General features: G+C 38.5%; 1 protein-coding gene across 1 annotated transcript in view; it reads right to left on the minus strand.

The window, feature by feature from the left end:
• ITFG1 (integrin alpha FG-GAP repeat containing 1) overlaps positions 1-24,147 on the minus strand; it is a 242,720-nt gene that overhangs the window by 124,001 nt on the left and 94,572 nt on the right. Inside the window, exon 9 of the mRNA XM_008248375.5 lies at positions 5,122-5,216. Coding sequence (XP_008246597.2) covers positions 5,122-5,216 — 95 coding nt within the window. The remainder of the gene's footprint in view (positions 1-5,121; positions 5,217-24,147) is intronic.

Below are 24,147 nucleotides of genomic sequence, written 5' to 3' on the forward strand. Positions count from 1 at the left end.
TTCCTCTATCTTTCTTGCTGAAATGCTGCCTTTCAAATAAATAAATAAATCTTTGAAAAACAATTTCTGTTTATTTGAGAGGCAGAAAGAGACAGACAGACAGATTCCATCAGCTAGGTCAGTCCCCAAACGTGCACAACACGTGGGGTAGGCTAGGCCATAGCCTGCAGCTGGAAACTCAATCCAGGTGTTCTTTTTGGGTGGCAAGAAGCCCAATTACTTGAGCCATCACTATTACCTCCTAGGGTCTGTGTTTGCAGGCAGCTTGACTCAAGAGCTCCAGGGTGAACAGTGAACTCAGGCTCTCCAATATGAGCCAGGAATGTCTTAATTTGTATCTTAACTGTTAGGCCAAATGCCTGTCCACTGAAGCATTTTTTTTTTTTTAATTTTACAGAACTGGGATGGAATGAAACGTGGTGTTACCAGTACAATTCTGAAGACAAAGCACAATGAAAGCAATGACCAGCAAGAAGTAAAAGTGGTTTAGGGAAAGCAAAGTCAGACTGGTCAAAGGTACATGTCATGGAAACAGTTTTTGGGACATTACAGCATCTGGCTCGTTGACATTCTAGAGGTTCATAGAGTATTGCGATCTGCATATTAGGAGACTCGTTTTATAAAGTTAGGCAAAGTTTCAGCAGAAAATTGCTTGGGAAAGCCTCACCAGAGTCTCTCTTCACTAAAAAATGCTCCTGTTAATTCCTCTCATGAAACAAGGGCAATTTTGTGTTTTTCCACGAGAAAACACCTCACAGTCCTGATTTGGCTAATTCTGACTTCTTTTTGTTTCCTAACCTTAAAACATGCTTAAAAGACACTCATTTGTCTTAATGTACTAATCAAAAAAGACTCCAATTGTCATAATTAAATTTCCAGGAACCTTAATTCTTTAGGAATTGCTTATGATTTCTTAAACAAATCACTGAACTTGATGGTCCTTATATTTAAATATAAAGTTTATATTTTTATCTTTTAATCCATTTTCTCACAAACTCTCTGAAGTCCCCTTATACACATTTGTGATTTTAGTCAAGACTCTTGAGCCAAGAAGTTTCTGAGAATTTCCGAACAATATTGACAAGCTCTGTCTGCTATTAACAGGTATTTCTCAGCCAAGCAGGATGAGCTCTGTCACTAAGAGAGCTAGAAGCTGCATTTTTAAATTCCTTTATTTCTATACTGATTATAACAGAGAGAATAGACTGTGTTCAAAATGAGCTTCTGGAAATCCCTTTCTCTTCTGTTAGATAAATCTTTATTTTTTAAATAATGTAACCCAAACTAAAAACCTGAGGAGTAAAAATCATGCCATTAAAATTATAGAAGTGCCAATAATTAGCTGACAGTACAGATGTAGCACATGACCTGGAGATGTCTCAACAGAGGCAGGCACAGCTGACTTGAAATGGCAGGAAGTCAAACCTAACTACATTTTCTTTCTTTCCCCTCAAAGCAGGTGACTCATATATAGCTGCAAGCAGAAGTACAATAAAAATGGCTTCCGGGGCCAACATTGTGGCATAAGAGGTAAAGACGCCATCTTTGACACTGGCAACCCATGTGGGTGCTGGTTTGAGTCTCGGCTGCTTCACTCCAATCCAGCTCTCTGCTAATACTGGGAAAGCAGTGGAAGATGACCCAAGTGTTTGGGTCCCTGACACCCACGTGGGAAACATGGATGAAGCTCCTGGCTCCAGGGGAGTAGATCAGCAGGTGGAAGAGCTCTCTCTCTCTTACTCTCTCTTTCTGTAACTCTGACTTTTAAGTAAACAAATATCTTTAGAAAAAAATGGCTTCTTAAAAGAAGGACTAGTAAACAAAGTATTTCCAACATTTCATAAGTTGTCCAAAGAAAGTGTAACTTCCCACAGTAAATGAAAATGACAAAGACACACTTATTAAAAATGAGTTTTAAAACTCTGGACTGTAACTTTAATAAGTTTTCATTCTTTCTTCCAGCAAAATAAATAAATTACTGGGGCCAGTGTAGTGGCATAGCAGAAAAAACTGCCACCTGCGAGCTGACAACCCATGTTGGAAGATCTCTTTTTCTATCTCTCATTTTCTGTAACTCTGACTTTCAAATAAAGGAATAAATCTTTTTCTAAAAACTACTGTTATATATATTATCAAAATGTTTCAGTACTAATCATTGGAATTTGGAAAAAATTCTTGGTTTTGTTTTGGCAGAAAATGAGAAATTTCACAAAATGTAATTATTGCAAATTTCTGAAGATGATGATAGTTTACCAATGAGGATAAACCACAATGGATAAAGTATTCATATTAGGGTAAATGTACTAAGGCCTAAAAATTATTTTTCTTTTTCTTTGTTTTCTTAAATATTTATTTATTTGAAAACATGAGTTTATATATAGAGACGAAAGACACAGAGAAAGATCTTCCATCTGCTGGTTCACTCCCCAAATGGCTGCAAAGGCTGAAGCTAGGAGCCAGGAGCTTCTTCTGGGTCTCCCTTGTGGGTACAGGGGCCAAGGACTTGCCATCTCCTTCTGCTTTCCCAGGCAATCAGTAGGGAGCTGAATTAGAATTAGAGGAGCTGTTACTTGAACCAGCACTCATGTGGGACGCTGGTGCCAGCACTGGAAATTTTTTTTTAATGTGATACTCATGAGAAACTGCAGAACTTTGGCATTTACCTTTCTAGGGAGATGACTGGGTAAGTTGAAAATACCGTTTTTTTTTTCCCTAAAAAGGTTTATTTATTTATTTGAAAGGCAGAGTGAGAGAGAGAGAGAGAGAGAGAGAATGAGAGCGATAGAAATATTCCATCCAATGGCTCATTCCCTAAATGGCTGTAACCACCAGGTCTGGGCTGGGCTGAAGGTAGGAGCCAGGAACTCCATCTTAACTTCCTAACAAGGATGCCAGGGGCCCGAATACTGAGATCATCTTCTATTGCCTTTCCAGGGGTATTAACAGGAGCCTGGATCAGAAGCAGATGTACCCTCTGATATGGAATGCCAGCATGGCAAGCAGAGGCTTAACCTACTGTGCCAAAACACTGACCCTAAGTTGAAAATATTCTTACAGTGGTTGTCACTTTTTTTTTTTTTTAAGATTTACTTATTTATTTGAAGGGCAGAGTAACAGAAAGAGACAGAGCAAGATCTATTGGCTGGTTCATTCCCCAAATAGCCATAATGGCCAGAGCTGGGCCAATCCAAAGCCAGGAGCCAGGAGCTTCTTTCAGTTCTCCCTTTAGGGTGCAGGGGACCAAGCACTTGGGCCATCCTCTGTTGTTTTCCCAGGCCATTAGTCAGGAGCTGGATTGGAAGAAGAGCAGCCGGGACTAGAACTGAAGCCCATATGGGATGCCACCGCTGCAGGTGGCAGCTTTAACTGCTATGCCATAGCATCAGCCCCAGCAGTCTTCACTTCTTCAACAGGCTATAATTACTATGTTTCCTTGTATCTATGAACAAACAATGAGGTATTACTTTTAAGTGATTTACGCTTTAAAAATGTTCAAGATGATAAACTTAAGATTTTAATAGTTAAATACTTTTAGAATGCTGACTACATAAAGATTTTTTTTCTTTTACTGCTTGAGTATAAAATGTGATGTTCCTTATCCATAAGGGCTATAAAAGTCAACATGTTATTCTATCATTTATTACTCCTCAAAAAGAAAACAAAACTGATTTATTCTACTACTATCATAACATATCATTCCTTTATTAATCCTCTAGTGTGACTATCAAGGTACAGGTAAAAGGTCACCATGAGAGAATGAAGGAGATCTAAATGCCAGAAATAAATGCACAATTAGTGAGGTGGGCATTTGTTCGAGCAGTTAAGATGCCTGCAACTCACACTGGGGTGCCTGGGTTTGATTTTCATCTCTAGCTCCAGACTCTACCTTCTTGCTAATGCAGACCATGGGAGGCAGCAGTAATGGCTCAAGTAATTGGGTTCCTGCAACCAATGTGGCAGATCTGGATTGAGTTCCTAGCTCCTGATTTCACCTCAGTCCAGTCCTGGCCATTGTGGGCATTTGGAGAGTAAACCTGTTGTGTAGGAACTCACTCTCTGTCTCTCAAACCTGAACCCCATCAACCAGAACAAGAATACTTTTGAAAACAGGTCTGATGGCTTTCTATACAATTCTTTATTTGGTACAGTATGCTTTACCATATTCTGGCACATAAAATGCTAACAGTTCAGATCATTTAATTATAGGACCCAGAAAGGATCTTTTTATCAAAACTGATTTTTTTTTTAAAAAAAGATTTATTTATCTATTGAAGTGCAGAGTTGCAGAGAGAGAGAGAGACAGACAGACAGACATAGATTTCCATCTACTGATTCACTCCACAAATGGCCACAATGGCTGGGGTTGGCCTAGGTTGAAGTCAGGAATCCAGAAATTCATTTGGGTCTCCCAAGTGGGTTGCCGGGGTCCAAGCACTTGGGCTGTCTTTTGCTGCTTTCCCAGAAACATTACCAGGGAGACATATCAGAAGTGGGGAGGTGATCAGAAGGGTGATCCAGCACCCATATGGGTTGGGACAGCAGCTTAGCCCATTGTGCCACAACACCAACCCTATCAGAACTGATTATAATAGTGAAATTTTCCCTCAATAAATGATAATAAATAGATTTAAGTGTGCTTCATTAAATTAAAATGAGGGGGCCCAGTGCTGTGGTACAGTAGGTTAATCCTCCGCCTGTGGCGCCGGCATTCCATATGGGAGCTGGTTCTAGTCCTGGCTGCTCCTCTTCCGATCCAGCTCTCTGCTTTGGCCTCGGAAAGCAGTGGAAGATGGCCCAAAAGCTTGGGTCCCTGCACCCATGTGGGAGACCAGGAAGAAGCATCTGGCTCCTGGCTTTGGATCTGCGCAGCTCCAGCCATTGCAGCCATTGGGGGAGTGAACCAATGGAAAGAAGACCTTTCTCTTTGTCTCTCCCTCTCATTGTCTGTAAATCTACCTCTCAAATAAATAAATGAATAAAATCTTTTAAAAACATACATGAAAGTGAGGAAGTCAGTACCTTAATTCTGAGTTTCTATCTACTGTGATGCTTCAGGTATCTTTCTAACGCTGGAAGGTTTTTCAAGTGTGTGACTTCACATTGAAAACCCAGCTGGTATACCTGCTTTGTTCCAGATCGTGCTAAGTAAATGGCGCTTTTCTGGCAATTTTCATCTTCACAGCCTGGAAGTAAGTGATCCATGTGTCCATCTCCATCTGCCAAAGGAAACTTCAAGAGTCCATTAAGAGCCACAAAATCAAGTATTATTGTATGACCGATTAAATGCCCTCTATGTTCAAAGTCTGCATCAGTACGGATGAAACTGAAGAATTTGACACATGGCTTTATAATGAATGTGATTCAGTTAAAATAACTCTGGTTCTTGCTACTTCTTATCTGGACTGAGTCTTGATTAAAACTGCATGCTTTTCTGTGGTTAAATATTTATCAGAGTTGGAAACAGATATCGTTCCAGGCTTTAATGTTAGAATCATCAATTTTTAAAAATGTGACTTTTGATTTATTTACATAATTATTATTGCTACCACAGGAGAAAAAATAAAATAACCCATTAGTATATGGCCTATTTTAAATGTAAGACTCTTATTTTTATGTATACTCTTAAGTGTCCTTTATTCAGCATGAACTTCAAGAGTTAGAAACCTCTCAGTAGTCTGGCTTCTAACAAATCACCAGTAAATTTTTAAGAATAAAAAAATAAAAAAACAAATGATGGGAATACAGATGTCTTTTTCAACTGACTGCTTTTACAAAGTTGCACACTGTTTTGGAACATCTCCAGGGGTGCAGTTACTGTGGAACCTGGAGTCAGCTGCTCTAGTGCTCCCTTCTATCTACTGTCTGTGCTACCTGAAGAGGTAAACACATATACCAAAGCTAAACCTATTTATGGACACATGCACAATGGAGTAGCCATATAGCTTTTTAATTTGGGGGATGATTTTATGTTTCTTTAATGACTGATTTACTTGGTATGGCTTACTATATCATTTAATACAGATGTAGATGATTTGGAAAGAAATAAAAGTATTATAATACAGGTTTATATATATTTTTTTATTTTTGACAGGCAGAGTGGACAGTGAGAGAGAGAGAGACAGAGAGAAAGGTCTTCCTTTGCCGTTGGTTCACCCTCCAATGGCTGCCACGGCCAGCGTGCTGTGGCCGGCGCATCGTGCTGATCCGAAGCCAGGAAAGACAGCACACCGTGCTGATCCGAAGCCAGGAGCCAGGTGCTTCCCCTGGCCTCCCATGCGGGTGCAGGGCCCAAGCACTTGGGCCATCCTCCACTGCTCTCCCGGGCCACAGCAGAGAGCTGGCCTGGAAGAGGCGCAACTGGGACAGAATCCGGCGCCCCAACCGCGACTAGAACCCGGTGTGCCGGCGCCGCAGGTGGAGGATTAGCCTATTGAGCCGCAGTGCTGGCCACAGGTTTATATATTAAAAGAGAGGTATAATAAGCCTATCAAGTCTCCAATAATGTATTCAAAAAGAAAAAAATTAGGCTGAGAGGGATGAAAATGAAGCCACTGGAAGCTGGCCTCAGTAAGGAAAAGTAAAAAGGCATAGCAAGGGAAAAATTTGTATTATTTAGCTTCACTATTTAATTACTTATAATTCTCACAAATAATATTATTTGTGATAAGAAACCCTTAGAGGAGAACATTAAATAAAATCATTGAACTAATAATGAAAAATATAGAGAACTGTGATCAGATTATCTAATTTACACTGAGAATCAAAGAGGTTGAGAGGGACAAAATTCTGGTTGGAAACTAAAAGGTTTTCCAAGAAGATAAATATGTATCATAGTTAAAAAAAAGATAAATAAAAGACAGCTGGTCAAATCAGAAAGAATTAAATACAAAAAAGTGATTTATAAACTGGTTCTAATAGTATCTTGGTTTCATTAAAAATGAAACAAATTAGAAGAACTTTACTAAGTGTCTGCCCTTCATTTTCACTCCAATAACAAAATATTTAGATAAAATATAATTTATAGATCCCATTTCCTTTTTTTTCTTTTTTTCAACTAGTTTCGTATTTTCCATGAATATTTTGACCATGAATCAATAAACATTTACCTAATTCATAATACCATAATCATGTGCTTGAATATAAATAAGCAGTAATATTTTACATGTATGTGCACAGAAATCAAGAACTTAATCAGGGACTCTGATCTTAGTACTAAGCATAAGTGCTCTCTCTCTCTCTCTATATATATGCATTTTATATTATGAGAACATGATAAAATCACTTTCTGAGAGTCCAACTTCAAGTCCAAAAGAAATCTGCTCTGTCCTAAAGGAAATAAGCTTTATTAAATTTCATGTCTCACTTTCCTGTATTTTTTCAAACAACTTATTACTAGAAGGTAATTTATATTTAAAGTTGCAAAAATAGAAATAGTACAAGGAACAACTACCTAGCCTTTAACCAGACTTGCCTATTCCTAACATTTTACCCCATTTGATCATTGTGCTCTTTCTCTGAAATAATTTTCATTTCTGAATCATGTATATAATTACATCTTTATTTCTAAGGAAAAGGAATATTCTCTTTCAATTTCATAATGCAGTTAACATTTGAAACAGAAATAATACTTTCAACTAATGATCTACATATGCTCTTATTTGTCCATTGGTCTAATAATTTCTGGTATAAAATTTCTGTGCTTCCAGCACAGCATACAGTTTAGGTATAATAAGGCATTAGTATTATTTAATCTAGACTATTCCATATCTTTTATAATTTTAATGTGCATAACTTTTTTATATTATTATAGTAGTCTTCTACTTAATTTGTTATTATACCTGAGGAAGAAAATACCATTACAAAAAAAAAAGTTTCACACGTAAAAAGCCACTGGTTGGGGCCAGCGTTGTGGCACGGTGGGTAAAGCCGCCACCTATAACTCCAACATCCCATATGGGTGCCAGTTCAGGTCCTGGCTGCTCTAGTTCCAATCCAGCTCCCTGCTAATAATGTGCCTGGGGCAGCATTAGAGGACAGCCAAGTACTCAGGCCTCTGCTTCCCACATGAGACCCGAAGAAGCTCCTGGCTTCAGACTGAACCAGCTCCAGCCATGGCAGCCATTTAGGGAGTGAATCAGCACCTGGAAGCTCTCTCTCTCTCTCTCTCTCTCTGTAACTCCGCCTTTTAAATAAATAAATATATTGTTTTAAAAAGCCATTGGCACAAGGCTAAGATCTACAATTTGTTTAAACAAATATCATAGATATAATATCCCGCTGTGAAGTGACTATGAAGAAAGTCATGCTGTGGCAGGTGTTTTGTTGTTAGTTAAGACATAAAGAGACATTATGACTGCTGCCACAGAAAGACAAGGAACTGTTACAGATTACTAGGAACAAATCATATGGCAACCAACTTGATAACCTAGAAGAAATGGAGAGACTCCTGAGCATAGACAGATTATCAAGATTGAATCAGAAGAAACAGAATATCTAGACAAACCTACAAGCAATAGTGATAACCAGTAATAAAGAGCCTCCCATCAAAGAAAGGGCCAGGATTGGATGGCTTTACTGTGGAGATCTACCAAACATCTAAAGAATTAACACAGATTCTTAGTGAAAGTATTCCAAAAAGTAGAAGTGGGAAGAATTCCTTTAAACACGTTGTATGAGGTCAGCTTTACTCCGATACCAAAATCAGATAAGGACACAACAAAACAAGGAAGCTATAGTGCAATATCCTTGATGAACAATGATGCAAAAATCATCAATAAAATACTAGCAAATTGAGTCTATAGCACATTAAAAACATGATCAAGTAGGAGTTATCCTAGGAATCCAAGAACGTTTTGAAATATGCAAAATAATAAACATGACAGACCACATTCTGGAATGAAGGATAAAAAGTCATATGATCAATCTCAATGGATGTATAAAAAACATTTTATAAAATTTACCATAATTACATGATTAAAAAGAAAGCTTTAACAAATCAGGCAAGAGGAAATGCACCAATGTACCTCAACATAACAAAGACATATCACAAAACAATGGCTACCATCATATTGAATGGGGGAAAGCTGATGATGGATTTCTAAGATCTGAAACAAGATAAAGTTGCCCATTTTCACCAATTATTTATTTTTATTTATTTATTTGACAGGTAGAGTTAAAGACTTTTTTTTCAACTTTTATTTAATAAATATAAATTTCCAAAGTACAACTTTTGAATTATAGCGGCTTTTCTCCCCATAACCTCCCTCCCACCCGCAACCATCCCATCTCCCACTCCCTCTCTCATCCCATTCTTCAACATGATTCATTTTCAATTATCTTTATATACTGAAGATCAACTTAGTATAAACTAAGTAAAGATTTCAACAGTTTGCACCCACAAAGACACACAAAGTATAGAGTACTGTTTGGGCAGTAATTTTACCATTAATTCGCATAGTACAACCCATTAAGGACAGAGGTCCTACATGGGGAGCTGGTGCACAGTGACTCCCTTTGTTGATTTAACAACTGACATGCTTATTTATGACGTCAGTAATCACCTGAGGCTCTTGTCATGAACTTCCAAGCTATGGAAGCCTCTTGAGTTCACTAACTCTGATATTATTTAGACAAGGCCATATTCAAAGTGGGAGCTCTCTCTTACCTTCAGAGAAAGGTACTGCTTTCTTTGACGGTCCCTTCTTTGGCTGGGATCTCACTGGCAGAAATCTTTCACTTAGGGTTTGGTTTTTTTTTTTTTTTTTTTTTTTTTGCCACAATGTCTTGGCTTTCCAAGCTTTTTAGCCAGATCTTAATGCCTTAAGGGCTGATTCTGAGGCCAGAGTGCTGGTTAGGGCTTTTGTCTTCTGCTGTGTATCCTGCTTCCCATGTAGGATCATTCTCTCCTTTTTAATTCGATGAATTATTTGCAGACACTGGTCTTATTTACATAATCCTTTTGATACTTAATCCTATCTTTTTGATCAATTATGAACTGAAATTGATCACTTTAACAAGATGGCATTGGTACATGCCACTTGATAGGACTGAATTGGAATCCCCTGGCACATTTCTAGCTCTACCATTAGGGGTAAGTCCGAGTGAGCATGTGCCGAACTGTACATCTCCTCCCTCCTTATGCTCACTCTTATATTTAACAGGGATCACTTTTCAGTTAAATTTAAACATTTAAGTTGTTCCTTGACAGTCAGGACAAGGGCTGATCAAGTCATTGTTTCTCATAGTGCCCATTTCACTTCAACAGGTTTCCTTTCAGTTAGTTGTCACCCATCAGGGAGAACATATGATATTTGTCCCTTTGGGACTGGCTTATTTCACACAGCATGATGTTTGTTGATCTCTTTGTAGGTTCTGGTTATTAATCCTTTATCAGTTGCATAATTTGCAAATATTTCTTCCCATTCTGTTGGTTGCCTCTTCACTTTCCTAACTGTTTCTTTTGCAGTACAGAAACTTCTCAATTTGATGTAATCCCAATTGTTAATTTTGGCTTTGACTGCCTGCGCCTCTGGGGTCTTTTCCAAGAAGTTTTTGCCTGTGCCTATATCTTGCAGGGTTTCTCCAATGTTCTCTAATAATTTGATGGTGTCGGGTCGTAGGCTTACATCTTTAATCCATGTTCAGTGGATTTTTGTGTAAGGTGTAAGGTAGTGGCTTGCTTCAATCCAGTTTTCCCAGCACCATTTGTTGAATAGACTGTCCTTGCTCCAGGAATTGGTTTTAGATCCCTGATCAAATATAAGTTGGCTGTAAATGTTTGGATTGATTTCTGGTGTTTCTATTCTGTTCCATTGGTCTATCCATCTGTTTCTGTACCAGTACCATGCTGTTTTGATTATAACTGCACTGCAGTATGTCCTGAAATCTGGTATTGTGATGCCTCCGGCTTTGTTTTTGTAGTACAAAACTGGTTTAGCTATTCGAAGTCTCCTGACTCTCCATATGAATTTCAGCATCATTTTTTCTAGATCTGAGAAGAACGTCTTTGGTATCTTGATTGGTATTGCATTGAATCTGTAAATTGCTTTTAGGAGAATGGACATTTTGATGACACTGATTTTTCCAATTCCAATCCATGAGCATGGAAGATTTTTCCATTTTTTTGGTATCCTCTTCTATTTCTTTCTTTAAGATTTTGTAATTCTCAATGTAGAGATCTTTGACGTCCTTGGTTAAGTTTATTCCAAGGTATTTGATTGTTTTTGTAGCTATTGTGAATGGGATTGATCTTAGCAGTTCTTTTTCAGGTTTAGGAATTAAGGTGATGCTGGCTTCATAGAAAGAATTTGGGAGGATTCCCTCTTTTTGATTGTTCTGAATAGTTTGAGAAGAATTGGAGTTAGTTCTTTAAAAGTCTGATAGAATTCAGCAGTGAATCCATCCGGTCCTGTGCTTTTCTTGGTTGGGAGGGACTTTCTTACTGATTCAATTTCTGTCTCAGTTATGGGTCTGTTTAGGTTTTCTATGTCTTCATGGTTCAATTTAGGTAGGTTGCATGTGTCCAGGAATCTATCCATTTCTGATAGATTTCTCTGTTTGCTGGCATACAACTCTTTGTAGTAATTTCTGCTGACTCTTTTTATTTCTGTGGTGTCTTTTATTACATTCCCTTTTTCATCTCTGATTTTATTGATTTGGGTCTTTTTTCTTCTTTTTTTTTTTAGTTAGTTGGGCCAATGGTGTGTCAATTTTGTTTATTTTTTCAAAAACCACCTCTTCATTTGGCTGATCTTTTGTAATATTTTTTTTTTGGATTCAATTCTGTGTTGTGTTGTTATCTTCATTTGCTTCCAGAACGTTTTTGATTTCTCCCATGACCCAGGGTTCATTCAGGAGCATGTTGTTCAGCCTCCATGTGTTTGCATATGCTCTAGGGATTCCTGAGTTGTGAATTTTTAGCTTCATTCCACTGTGATCTGAGAAGCTGCATGGTATGATTTCAATTCTTTTGAATCTGCTGAGACTTGCTTTATGGCCTAGCATGTGGTCAATTCTAGAGTAAGATCCATGTGTATTCTTTAAGTGTAGGATGAAAGTTCTGTAGATATCTGTTAGATGCATTTGGGCTACAGTGTCGAATAAAGCTGCTGTTTCTTTGTTGATCTTCTGCCTGGTTGATCTGTCTATTTCTGAAAGTGGAGTATTGAAGTCCCCCAATACTATTGTATTGGAGGCTAAATCTCCCTTTAAGTTCTTTAACATATCTTTTAAATAAACTGGTGCCCTGTAATTAGGCATATACATTTATAATAGTTATATCTTCCTGTTGAATTGATCCCTTCATCATTATATAGTGCCCCTCTTTGTCTCTCTTAACTGTTTTTGTGTTAAAGTTTATTTTGCCTGATATTAAGATGGCTACTCCAGCTCTTTATTGGTTTCTGTTGGATTACCCAAGTGAGCCATGACGCCGGCTCCACCACTTTATTTCAACACAGTATTTCAAGTCCCAGCCAGAGCAATTAGACAAGAGGAAAAATTGAGGTGGTATCCAAATGGGAAAGGAGGAAGTCACATTGTTTTCACAGATGGTACCACCTTATATATATTTAAAATCCTGAAGGATCCACCAAAAAACTGTAGAGCTAATAAGTGAATTCAATAAAGTTGCATAATGCAAAGTCAATATATAACAACCAGTGGCATTGTTATAATCTAATAGCAAACTATTTGAAAATGAAATCAAGAAAGCAATCCTATTCAGTTGGCTAAAAAACAAAAAAATAAAGAAAAATCTCGGAATAAATGTAACGTAAGACATAAGAAAAGGAAACACATTCCATGGACAAGGATTGGAAGAATCAATATAGTGAAAATGTCCATACTACCAAAAACGATTTACAGATTCAATGCAATCCCTTTTAAAGTCAAAATGGCATTTTCATAGAATTACAAAAAACTAAATTACTGAAATTTGGGTAGGAGCACAAGAGACCTCACATAGCAAAAATTACCATGAAAAAAAGAACAGAGGGTCTTGAAACTTCCTGACTTAAAAAAAAATACATTACAAAGCTTAAATAATTATCCAGCAGGGTATTGGCATAAAAAGACTAGATAAATGGAACAGAATAGAGGCCCTAGAAGTAAACACATGTATCTACATCCAACTTATTCTTGTCAAAGGAGCTAAGAACATGCATTGGAGAAAGGAGTGTTTTTCAGTAAATGGTGCTAGGAAAACTGGGTATCCACAATGCAGAAGAATGAAACTAGAACCCTATCATCTCTCACCATATACAAGAATCAACTCCAAATAGACTGAAGACCTAAATGTGAGACCTGACACTTTGAAACTGTTAGAAGAAAACATAGGGGAGATGCTCTAAGACATCAGAATTGGTAAGGTTTTTTGTGTGTGTTGTTAGATCCTAAAAGCATAGGAAACAAAAACTGAAATAGCAAATGGGATCTCACCACACTAAACAGCTTCTGCACAGTATAGGAAACAATCAACAGAATGAAGAGATAACCTACAGAATGGGAAAAAAATCTGCAAATTAAATATCTGCTCTAGTGTTAATAATTGGAACATAAAAAGAATTCAAACAACTCAATAACCAAAAAAATCCCTAAAGAATTTAATCTGTAGATATAAACAGACATTTCTCAAAGGCAGGCATACTAATGACCACCAGGTATATGAAAATATATTCAACATCACTAATCATCAGGGAAATGCAAATCAAAACCACAATGAGCTATCACCTCACTCATATTGAATATTATGAAGATAAACCCTTGGTGGGAATGTAAATTAGTACAAACAAGGTGGAAAACAATATTGAGGTTCCTCAAAAAATTACAAATGTCACTACCATCTAATCTAACAATACCTCCCCTGAGTTTCTATACAAGGGAAATGAAGTATCTCTGTCATGCAGATATCTATATTTCCATATTTATTTTTTTTTAAATTTAAAAAATTTTTTTTTTGACAGGCAGAGTGGACAGTGAGAGAGAGAGACAGAGAGAAAGGTCTTCCTTTGCCGTTGGTTCACCCTCCAATGGCCGCCGCGGCCAGTGCGCTGCGGCCGGCGCATCGCGCTGATCCGATGGCAGGAGCCAGGAGCCAGGTGCTTTTCCTGGTCTCCCATGGGGTGCAGGGCCCAAGCACCTGGGCCATCCTCCACTGCACTCCCTGGCCACAGCAGAGAGCTGGCCTGGAAGAGGGGCAACCGGGACAGAATCCGGCGCCCCAACTGGGACTAGAACCTGGTGTGCCGGCACCGCAAGGCGGAGGATTAGCCTAGTGAGCCGCGGCGCCGGCTTATATTTCCATATTTATTGCAGTATTATTTATAATAGCTCAGAAATGGAAATAATCTGAATCTTTATCAATTGATGAATGGATAATGAAAATGTTTATATTCACACAATGGAATACTATTTAGCCATAAAAACTATGAGACATTGTCATTTGCACCAACACAGATAAAACTGGAGGTCATTATGTTAAGTGAAATTAGTCAAACATATAGGCCAGTGCCATGGCTCATTTGGCTAATCCTCTGCCTGTGGCTCCAGCACCCTGGGTTGGGGTGTTGGGTACTAGTTCCGGTTGCTCCTCTTCCAGTCTAGCTCTCTGCTGTGGCCCGGAAGGGTAGCAGAGGATAACCCAAGTGCTTGGGTCCCTGCACCCACATGGGAGACTGGGAGGAAGTACCCGGATCCTGGCTTTGGATCGGCGCAGCTCCAGCCATAGCGGCCATTTGGAGAGTGAACAACGGAAGGAAGACCTTTCTCTCTGTCTCTCTCTCACTGTCTATAACTTTCTCTCTGTCTCTCTGTCTCTCACTGTTTAACTCTGGCAAAAAAATAAAAAAAAATGAATAAAACAAAGAAATTAGTCAAACATATAAAGGTAAGGACAAGATGATCTCACTTATATATAAAAGCATAAACGTTAATAGTATAACGGTGGTTACCGAGGCTGGGGAATACAGGATGGGGGAATAAATGGGGAAAGACTGATTATTGAGCACTAGATTATAGTTAGATGGAAGAGGATTTTGTGGTGTCCTTTTGCAATACAGTAGGGACTATAGACAATAATGTGCTTTATGATAAAGAGGTATTCTGAAAAGATAAAATAAATCAATGTTCAATGAATTTTATACCAAATCACCTCTTTGACTTTCTGGAACCCATAAAGTATAAATCCTAGAATTTCAGACATAATAATAATATTTTTGAGATCAATGACTTTGGAGAATGGTCAGATAGTATAAAAATTCTAAATAACTATAGAAAAGTCATGAGCAAATACAGGAACAGAATGAAAAAAATTAACTGTCAAAATATTACTTGGTTTAAAACAATTGACACAGTATAGAGAAAAAGTTCAGCGAGGAAGGTTACATATTTTAAGAACCAAAGCAGAAGGCATGCATAGTTTTTAAGAACACAGCTTGTGAGACACAGCCACTGTTTTCTTGATTAAACTAAGAATACGTAAGTTACATGGGGCTATGTGATGATAGGTAGGGGTAGTGATACAGATAATTTCCACATGTCTTTAGATGTAAAAGAAAATTAAAGGGAACTGTCTTGCTCCTGTGCAATGAAACAGGAAAATGGGATTGCTTTGTAAGAACTGCTAAGGGAATGGGTTACTCTGCACAAGAGGAAAGTAGGAAAGGGCACTTCCATCCATTCATCTACTAACCATTCATCATCTACTATCTATCTATCTATCTATCTACCTACCTACCTACCTACCTACCATCCATCCTACCTACCTACCTACCATCCATCCTACCTACCATCCATCCATCCATCCATCCATCCATCCATCATCCATCTATCCAATCAATCAATCAATCCTTTAGTTGGTGAAAGTTAAACACAGAAGAGAGGCTGGCACTGTGGCACAGTGGGTTAACATCCTGGCCTGAAGCACTGGCATCTCAAATGGGCACCGGTTCGAGACCCAGCTGCTCCACTTCTGATCCAGCTCTCTGCTATGGCCTGAAAAAGCAGTGGAAGATTGCCCAAGTCCTTGGGCTCCTGCACTCGTGTGGGAGACCCGGGGGAAGCTCCTGGCTTCGGATCAGTGCAGCTCCGGCCATTGTGGCCAATTAGGGAGTGAACCATCAGATGGAAGACACCTCTCTCTCTCTCTCCGCCTCTCCTCTCTATGTGTAACCCTGACTTTCAAATAAATAAATCATCTTTAAAAAAAAATGCACACAGAGGAGCTGTGTACCCACCTACATCAAAGAAGCACACTACTGATTTTTCCTTATCAATGAACAGGGCATTTACACAGAATGAAAATGTAGAGCTGCAGATGATAGAGAATTATGTCAAAATGGAACCTGGGGCTTTTTAAAATAGGAGGGAATATTTAGAAAAGAGGAGGTACTAGCTCTTCTATAACATGCTGAAGCTTCTATTCTGCTCTGAGAGCAGGGGCTTCCCCCCCCTCAGGGAATAGGTATGTTTCTATAATTTCTAAGAATAAGCAAGGTTTCTGCAACAATTATTTTCATAGATCCATGGCAATCAAGTAATGAAGAAAAGTACATGATGAAGTTCACAGAGCAGTATTCTAGATTGTTCCCCTTATCATAGGTTCATTCTATCAATTAGGGTAAACCTAAAAGTGACATATGTTACAGTTAAGTTGTGGATTATTCTGGAAAGTATTAAATATCATTTACTGGGGCTGGCGCTGTGGTGCAGCAGATTAAAGCCCTGGCCTGAAGCAACGGTATCCCATATGGACACCAGTTCGAGTCCCGGCTGCTCCTCTTCTGATCCAGCTCTCTGCTATGGCCTGGGAAAGCAGTAGAAGATGGCCCAAGTCCTTGGGCCCCTGCATCCACATGGGAGACATGGAAGAAGTTCCTGGCTCCTGGCTTCAGATCAGCTCAGCCTGGGCCGTTGCGACCATCTAGGGAGTGAACCAGCAGATGGAAGACCTTTCTCCCTGTCTCTACCTCTCTCTGTAACTTTTTCAAATAAATAAATCTTTAAACAAAAAATTATATCATTTACTAAATTCTAACTTAACAATGTAATAATATAAAATATAACATTAACCTATAGAATTTTTAAGTGCTTTACTACTGAAAGGAAAAATTATATATTCAAAATAATAAAGCATCATAAAAAATTAAGCACATAGTACAGTTCTAAGACCACAGTATGACAAAGGTATAGTTTACGGAAAAACAAATCTTACCTGGAAAGGCAAGAATTTATCATATATAGCCCATCAAGTCTTGAGGGACATAGAGTCCTGGGTTTTGTCATATTTGAATACCTTAGGAGAAACAGGCTGGGGCCAGTGCTATGGCATACTGGGTAAGGCTGCTGTCTGCAGTTCTGACATCCCATATGGGCACCTGTGGTAATTCAGCTGTTCCACTTCTGATCCAGCTCTCAGCTATGGCCTGGGAAAGCAGTAGAAAATGGCCCAAGTGCTTGGGCCCCTGCACCTGTGTGGGAGATCTGAAAGAAGTTCCTGGATCTTGGCTTTGTATTAGCCAAGCTCTGGCCATTGGGACTATTTGGGGAGTGAATCAGCAGATGGAAGACTTTCTCTCTCTCTCTCTGCTTCTGCCTCTCTGTAATTCTGCCTTTCAAATAAATAAATAAATCTTAAAAAAAAAAAAAGGCTAAAATGCTTTAAATGCTGAGTATGTATAAAAATCAAGACTGTGAAGTATGAATTTTATAATTTTCATATAAATTATCATTTACAATCAAAAGGCATTCAAAATAGTTGTCACTGCCAGATCTGGCATCCCTGACTCACCAGGATAGATACCCTCCACAAATCTCTGCTACAAAGTGGAAACTCAGGAAGTAATCACTTTGCTATGATGACCAGTGCACTGCACCTGTTACAATGACATAGAATGAAAGCAAATAATAATGAACTATAGTAATAGTAATGCATATTATAATATGCAATGTAATGATATAATAATAATAGTAATAGTAATGGACTTATTTGTTTGAAAGATTACTGTAAAACTGGAAGAATACTCTGAAAACATCACTTTAGATGCTTTATGGCACAAAAAATGTTTCACTAAAAATGTCACTAAAAAAAGAGCTTCACTAAAAAAGACACAAATGGTATTTTCTTTGGTGGGATAGTGACAAGGTACACTGGTGGGGGGAGGGCGTGGGAGATCCTGCAGGCTAGAGGGAGAATTAGTGAAACTGGCTACTTCGACTTTGACCATGTGAAAACAAGACTGGAGCTACAAAGATACCAAAAGGATATTATGAAGTTGTCCATTTAAGTGCTAAATTACAAAAGCCACTAAAGATAATGCAAGGTGTTGTCCACTGGTTGGAATTCAGCAATTAACAAAGGGAAATAAGAAGACCACATATTATAATTTAGAGGCTCCAGATAACATTTAGATGTCTTCCATGAAATCAGCACCTATCTATTTCAGAGATGCAGAACAATTCTTAGTTCAATCACTTTTCTTTAATCAATATAAGCAAAAGTGATAACGCCTCATTAGTCTTGTGGACGACATTTGAAAGCTTTGGTTTAGGATTATGGTTGAAAGTATATAAGATGCATCCTAAATTGGGCTCCATTCTTAAAAACCAATTAGTTAATTAGAATATCTTTTCATTTAGTTAAATAATTCATTCCAAGCAATTCATTTGGTGTTTATAATGCAAGTGGCACTGCCATAGGCTTGAGGGATACATAACAGCGAACAAAATAAACCATTGGAATATATACTGGTGAGAGTGCATGCCATATCAGAGGGTGACTGGCTATGGAAACAAATGAAGAGGCAAAGGAGGTAAGGAGTCCCGAGGGGTAGGGTTTGCCGCTTTAAGTGCAGTGGTCAGGAAGACCTCCAACATAAGATGACATTTTAGCAAAACCAAAAGATGTTGAGCGAGTAAGGTACGAGGACTGTCTGGGAGGAGAATCCCATGCAGTGGGATAAACAAGGGCTCTCAGGAGAGACTGCTTGAAGAACATCATGGAGGCCAGTGTGGCTGCAGTACAGTGACACTCGCAGGCTTAGGGAGAAGACGGGGTGCTCTGGACATGCGCTCCTTCATTTGCTCAGATTGAACAAGGATAAGGCTCTATCAGACTGTGTCCTCAAGAGCTTGTATCTTGTTTTGGTGTCTGGAGTAACAGACATCTCATTTAAAATGTCCAATACAGAACTGTTAAGAGAATGTGAAAGCTCCTCATCCTACTCCTTCCGCATCTCACCGAATGAAACAACCAGACAGACAGCTGTTATCTTTGATTTTTCTTTTCTTTTTTCCCCTCCAACATGTAAATCATCAGTATGCCTTGTCAACTCTCTTCAACATATCCTAAATAAAATCACTTCCCTCCATTTCCTGGTGATCTCCCAAGTCCAAGTCATCCTAAGCTTTTCCTGTTTAATTGCCTGTTCTCTTAGCTAAAGTTCTTGAAGCCATCAATTGCACTTAGAATAAAACTCAAACTCCACACGTTGGTCCATAAAGCCATAAAAGACCTTATCAAGGACCAACATTTTTCTTGTTCATTAATACCAGGCTTATTTTTGCTTCACTTAAGTGTTTCCTCTGCACAGAGCACTCACCCCAAGACTCCCTGTAACTTCATTCAAGTCTTAAGTCAAAGGCAACCTCCAACCAGCTACCTAAAATAGACATCCTCACCTACTATTACATCCCCTTATTTTATTTCCTAAAGTCCTTACCACTTTCTAAAAATCCCTTATAATTTTACTTCATTTTATCTTTCTTCCCACAATAGAATGTAATCTTCATGAGAGCAAGGTTCCTTATACTTCCCTCATGGCTACATAGTGAACACCTAGAATAGAGCGAGTCCAAATGAAGGCAGTCAAAAAGTATTATTTTTTTTTAATTTATTTGAGTGACAGAGAGCAAGGTAGGGGGAGGGGAATGGAAGAAAGGAATAGAAAAGTCTCCCATCTGCTAGTTCACTCTCCAAATGCATGCAATGGTCCCTGGCTGGAGTTGAAGCCAGGAGCTGGGAACTCAATCCAGGTCTTCTGCATAGGTAGCAGGGACCCAGTTACTTGAGCCATTGTGTCTGCCTCCCAGAGTCTGCATTAGCAGGAAGCTGGAATCAAAAATCAGAGGCGGGTATTGAACCCAGGCACTCCTAATATGGGATAGAAATGTCAACTGCTAGGCCAAATGCTCATGCCATTACAAATCAGGAAGGAAATTAAATGGAACAAAAACAGCCACACAGTTTTAAAGAGTAAACTATTTGATTGCATTGGGCTGACTACTATACAAGTATAATGCATTCAAAGAAAATCAGAGTATTATATTTCAAGTTCCTTGAACCCAGAACCTCTATCTCAATTGTTCCTGTTCTACATATTTGTATTTACTTAATAAATTCTGACTGGTGATGAAAATGGTACAATTAAGTACATTTAAGAGGGCATATCTGAATCATCAAACACTCTTCTGTTTTACTGATGATTCTCAATTGAAGTTCAGCACCCTCTTTTCAGTGAAAAAAATGAGGAGGCTATTTAACAAAAGGGCATTCTATTTTCAAATATAACAAATACACAAAGTATAATATTAACTTAAAGACTCTGGAGTAAAAGGCAACTTTAAATGTCTCATATAATAAGACCAAACCCCAAAAGTATAACACTCGGAACAATGGTCTCTCTCTTTTTTTTTTTTTTTTTTATATTATCACCTGTCTATTTGAAGGTATTTGACTTTTAAAATTCTCTTGTAATAGGAAATATAAACATTCAATTACCAATTAATATTCAGGCTAGGTATAAATTTTATACATGTTTCCTCTGACTTACTTTTATTTCCATATTATGCACTAATAAGAAATAAACTTAATTTATCAGAAATATACTTAATCATAAAGCAAAGGGAGCATAATTGCTATAAATGTTATTTTGAACTAAGCATTTCAGCTCTATCATGGTTAATGCAGCATTAGTATCTGAGATTTTACTAAGTATTATAAAGACTTCATAAAGTAATTTATTGTGGAGTTTCCCTGCCTTTCTTCCACATTTTAATAAGCATCAATGATTATATACTGTGCTAGGCACTGGGAATATTCAATTGAGTCAGACTCGGTGTTAACATCAATGGAATAATATCCAAGCTGTTCAGTATTTTCCAAGATGTTAATAAAATGAATGACAGAGTATTCCACTTTCATTAGTTCTTTTATTATAGAATTATCTAGGAAACTTGATTGATGATTCTGAGGCTTCATCATCATGCTCAGTATTGTTTGTTCACTTGAAAAATAAAGTATGAGGCCGGCGCCGCGGTTCACTAGGCTAATCCTCTGCCTTGTGGCGCCGGCACACCAGGTTCTAGTCCCGGTTGCCCCTCTTCCAGGCCAGCCCTCTGCTGTGGCCCGGGAGTGCAGTGGAGGATGGCCCAAGTGCTTGGGCCCTGCACCCGCATGGGAGACCAGGATAAGTACCTGGCTCCTGCCATCGGATCAGCGTGGTGCGCCGGCCGCAGTGCGCCAGCTGCGGCGGCCATTGGAGGGTGAACCAACGGCAAAAGGAAGACCTTTCTCTCTGTCTCTCTCTCTCACTGTCCACTCTGCCTGTCAAAAAAATAAATAAAAAAAAAAAAAGAAAGAAAAATAAAGTATGGGGTGAGGGGCTGTGCTGTGGCTTACAGGTAAAGCCACTGCCTACAATATAGGCATCCCATATGGTCACTGGTTCAAGTCCCAGTAGCTCCACTTATAATCCAGATCCCTACTAAAGCACCTGGGGAGCAGCTAAAGATCAATTCCTTGGGGCTCTGCACCCATGCAGGAGACCTGGAAGAAGCTCCTGGCTCCTGGTTTCGGTCTGGCCCAGCCCTGGCCATTGCGGTCATTTGGGGAGTGAATCAGCAGATGGAAGATTTTTCTTTTTGTGTTTCTTCCTCTCTTTCTCTGAACTCTGCCTTTCAAATTTATATTATTTAGTGAATAATTTTTTTATTTTATAAGTAAAATAAATCTTAAAAAGAATACAATCTCCTTGTGATAATTCTGCGTCCAATTTGGTTTTATAAATGTATATCTTTTGTGAGTTATAATGTTTCAGTCTAGAAAATGTGAACATTCTGTATAAGTTTTCTGTCTATCCCTCAGTTTTGTAGCTTTTTATTGATTTCTTGTATTATATACAAAGTTAATACATGTTATCTGGTTTTATGTATCTTTTTCTGATAGAAAACTCAAGTTTTATTTCTGTCAATTTTTTGGTCCTATATAATTTTAAAGAGATATCACCTTATTTATAGAAATTCAGCAATTTAAAACTCTTAGCTAACATACAGTTTAAAATAAGGATGCTGTAGAAGGCAAGACACAAAACATGTCTTCTAGAGGATGCACCTCCTTCACGACTGCTTAACTATTGGAGGCATTTATGGTTGCAGATCTTCCAAGCACAATGTTGGGCCCAGCAGTTCATCTGATACTACACAGCAATAATTACTATTTATTGGGTGTTTTCTATGCTCAGAAACTGCTATGAGAGCTCCGGATATGGAAATTTTGGGGCCACTGATGCTCTGCTAAACTGTAAATCCGAAGTCTGTTTCTTGGTCATCCTTTTTGTATCACCTGGAAGTATCATTTAGTTGTTTCTGACCACCTCTTATCACTCATCTGTCTCCCTCCTCAACCTGTACTTTATTCTTTCTTCTTCAGAGTGCTCAATCAGGTCTTAACATCGTAGCACTTGGATGACTGTCAAACCTGTTTTGCGGGGGCCAGTGCTGTGGCACAGTGGGTTAACACCCTGGCCTGAAGTGCCAGCACCCCTTTTGGGTGCCAGTTCCGGAACCGGCTGCTCCACTTCCGATCCAGCTCTCTGCTATGGCCTGGGAAAGCAGTAGAAGATGGCCCAAGAAGTACTTGGGCCCCTGTACTCGTGTGGGAAACCCAGAAGAAGCTCCTGGCTCCTGGCTTCGGATCAGCACAGTTCTGGTGGTCATGGCCAATTAGGGAGCGAATAAGAGGATGGAAGACCTCTCTTTCTCTCTGCCTCTCCTCTCTGTGTAACTCTGACTTTCAAACAAATAAATCTTTTTTTTTGTTTTTTAAACCTGCTTTGCTTTACTTCTCAGCTTAAGTCTGTTAAATATTTCTGCTGAGTTGTCTTACCAGCATGAGTAGTGTGATGACTCTTACTACCTAATTCAGCTTTCTCTTCTGATACATCTACCTCTATGAATAAAACCATCATTCTTTAAGGCACTCAGAGTCAATTTTTAATTTTATTTCCTTTTTTACACTCTCTAGTATAAAACCAATAAAAGAATGTGTTGATTCTTTCTTTACAAGGTTTCTCACGCCTAACCCTCCATTTATTGATGTAGTTGTAGCTCTCCAACACTCACCACCTCATGCCCTGACATATTTCCTGATTGGTTTCCATTCCTAGAAAAGGCAGCATATTGAAACTACTTAAATCTCTCTCTTTTGATATAAAAATCTCAGCAAACTCAGAGATTCTAACCTTCCCTTGAACTCCTATTTTGTGCCCAAGAAACACAGCAAGCAGATCAGAAGATCTGCTTTACTTTCTGAAGTTAATAAGAAAGGTATTAACAAAGAGTTGTCAAAAACTATTCTATTGCATTCCAATCATTCTACAGAATGAAATCACCAGTGCTTCCCCCATTATTAATTTGGTAAAGCAATGTGTTCATAGTCTATTTGTGTGTTTGTGCATTTTTACAGAAACACTATATTCACAAAAAAGTGGTCTATTCACTGGTCACTAACCAAACTGTTTTCATATCTCCACATATTTTCAGCCAAAACTTAAGAGTTGTTTTGAAGTCTAGTACAGAACTCCCACCTCTTTAAAGAGGCATTCCTACTCCTTCTCAATCTAGAATGATTTGCATCATCACGGCCTAGATGACACCTTTTCTATGAAATTAACTTCAAAATTAACATGGAAATACAGACTGGGCACTGTTGTTTATTCTTTTATTTATTTATTTATTTGTTTGTTTATTTTGACAGGCAGAGTGGACAGTGAGAGAGAGAGACAGAGAGAAAGGTCTTTCTTTGCTGTTGGTTCACCCTCCAATGGCCGCCGTGGCCAGCGCGCTGCAGACTGGGCTCTGTTGTTTATTCTCTTA

This window comes from Oryctolagus cuniculus, chromosome 18 (assembly GCF_051225735.1).
Source record: "Oryctolagus cuniculus isolate XC-2025 breed Fujian yellow rabbit chromosome 18, ASM5122573v1, whole genome shotgun sequence".
In the NCBI taxonomy this organism is placed as follows: domain Eukaryota; kingdom Metazoa; phylum Chordata; class Mammalia; order Lagomorpha; family Leporidae; genus Oryctolagus; species Oryctolagus cuniculus.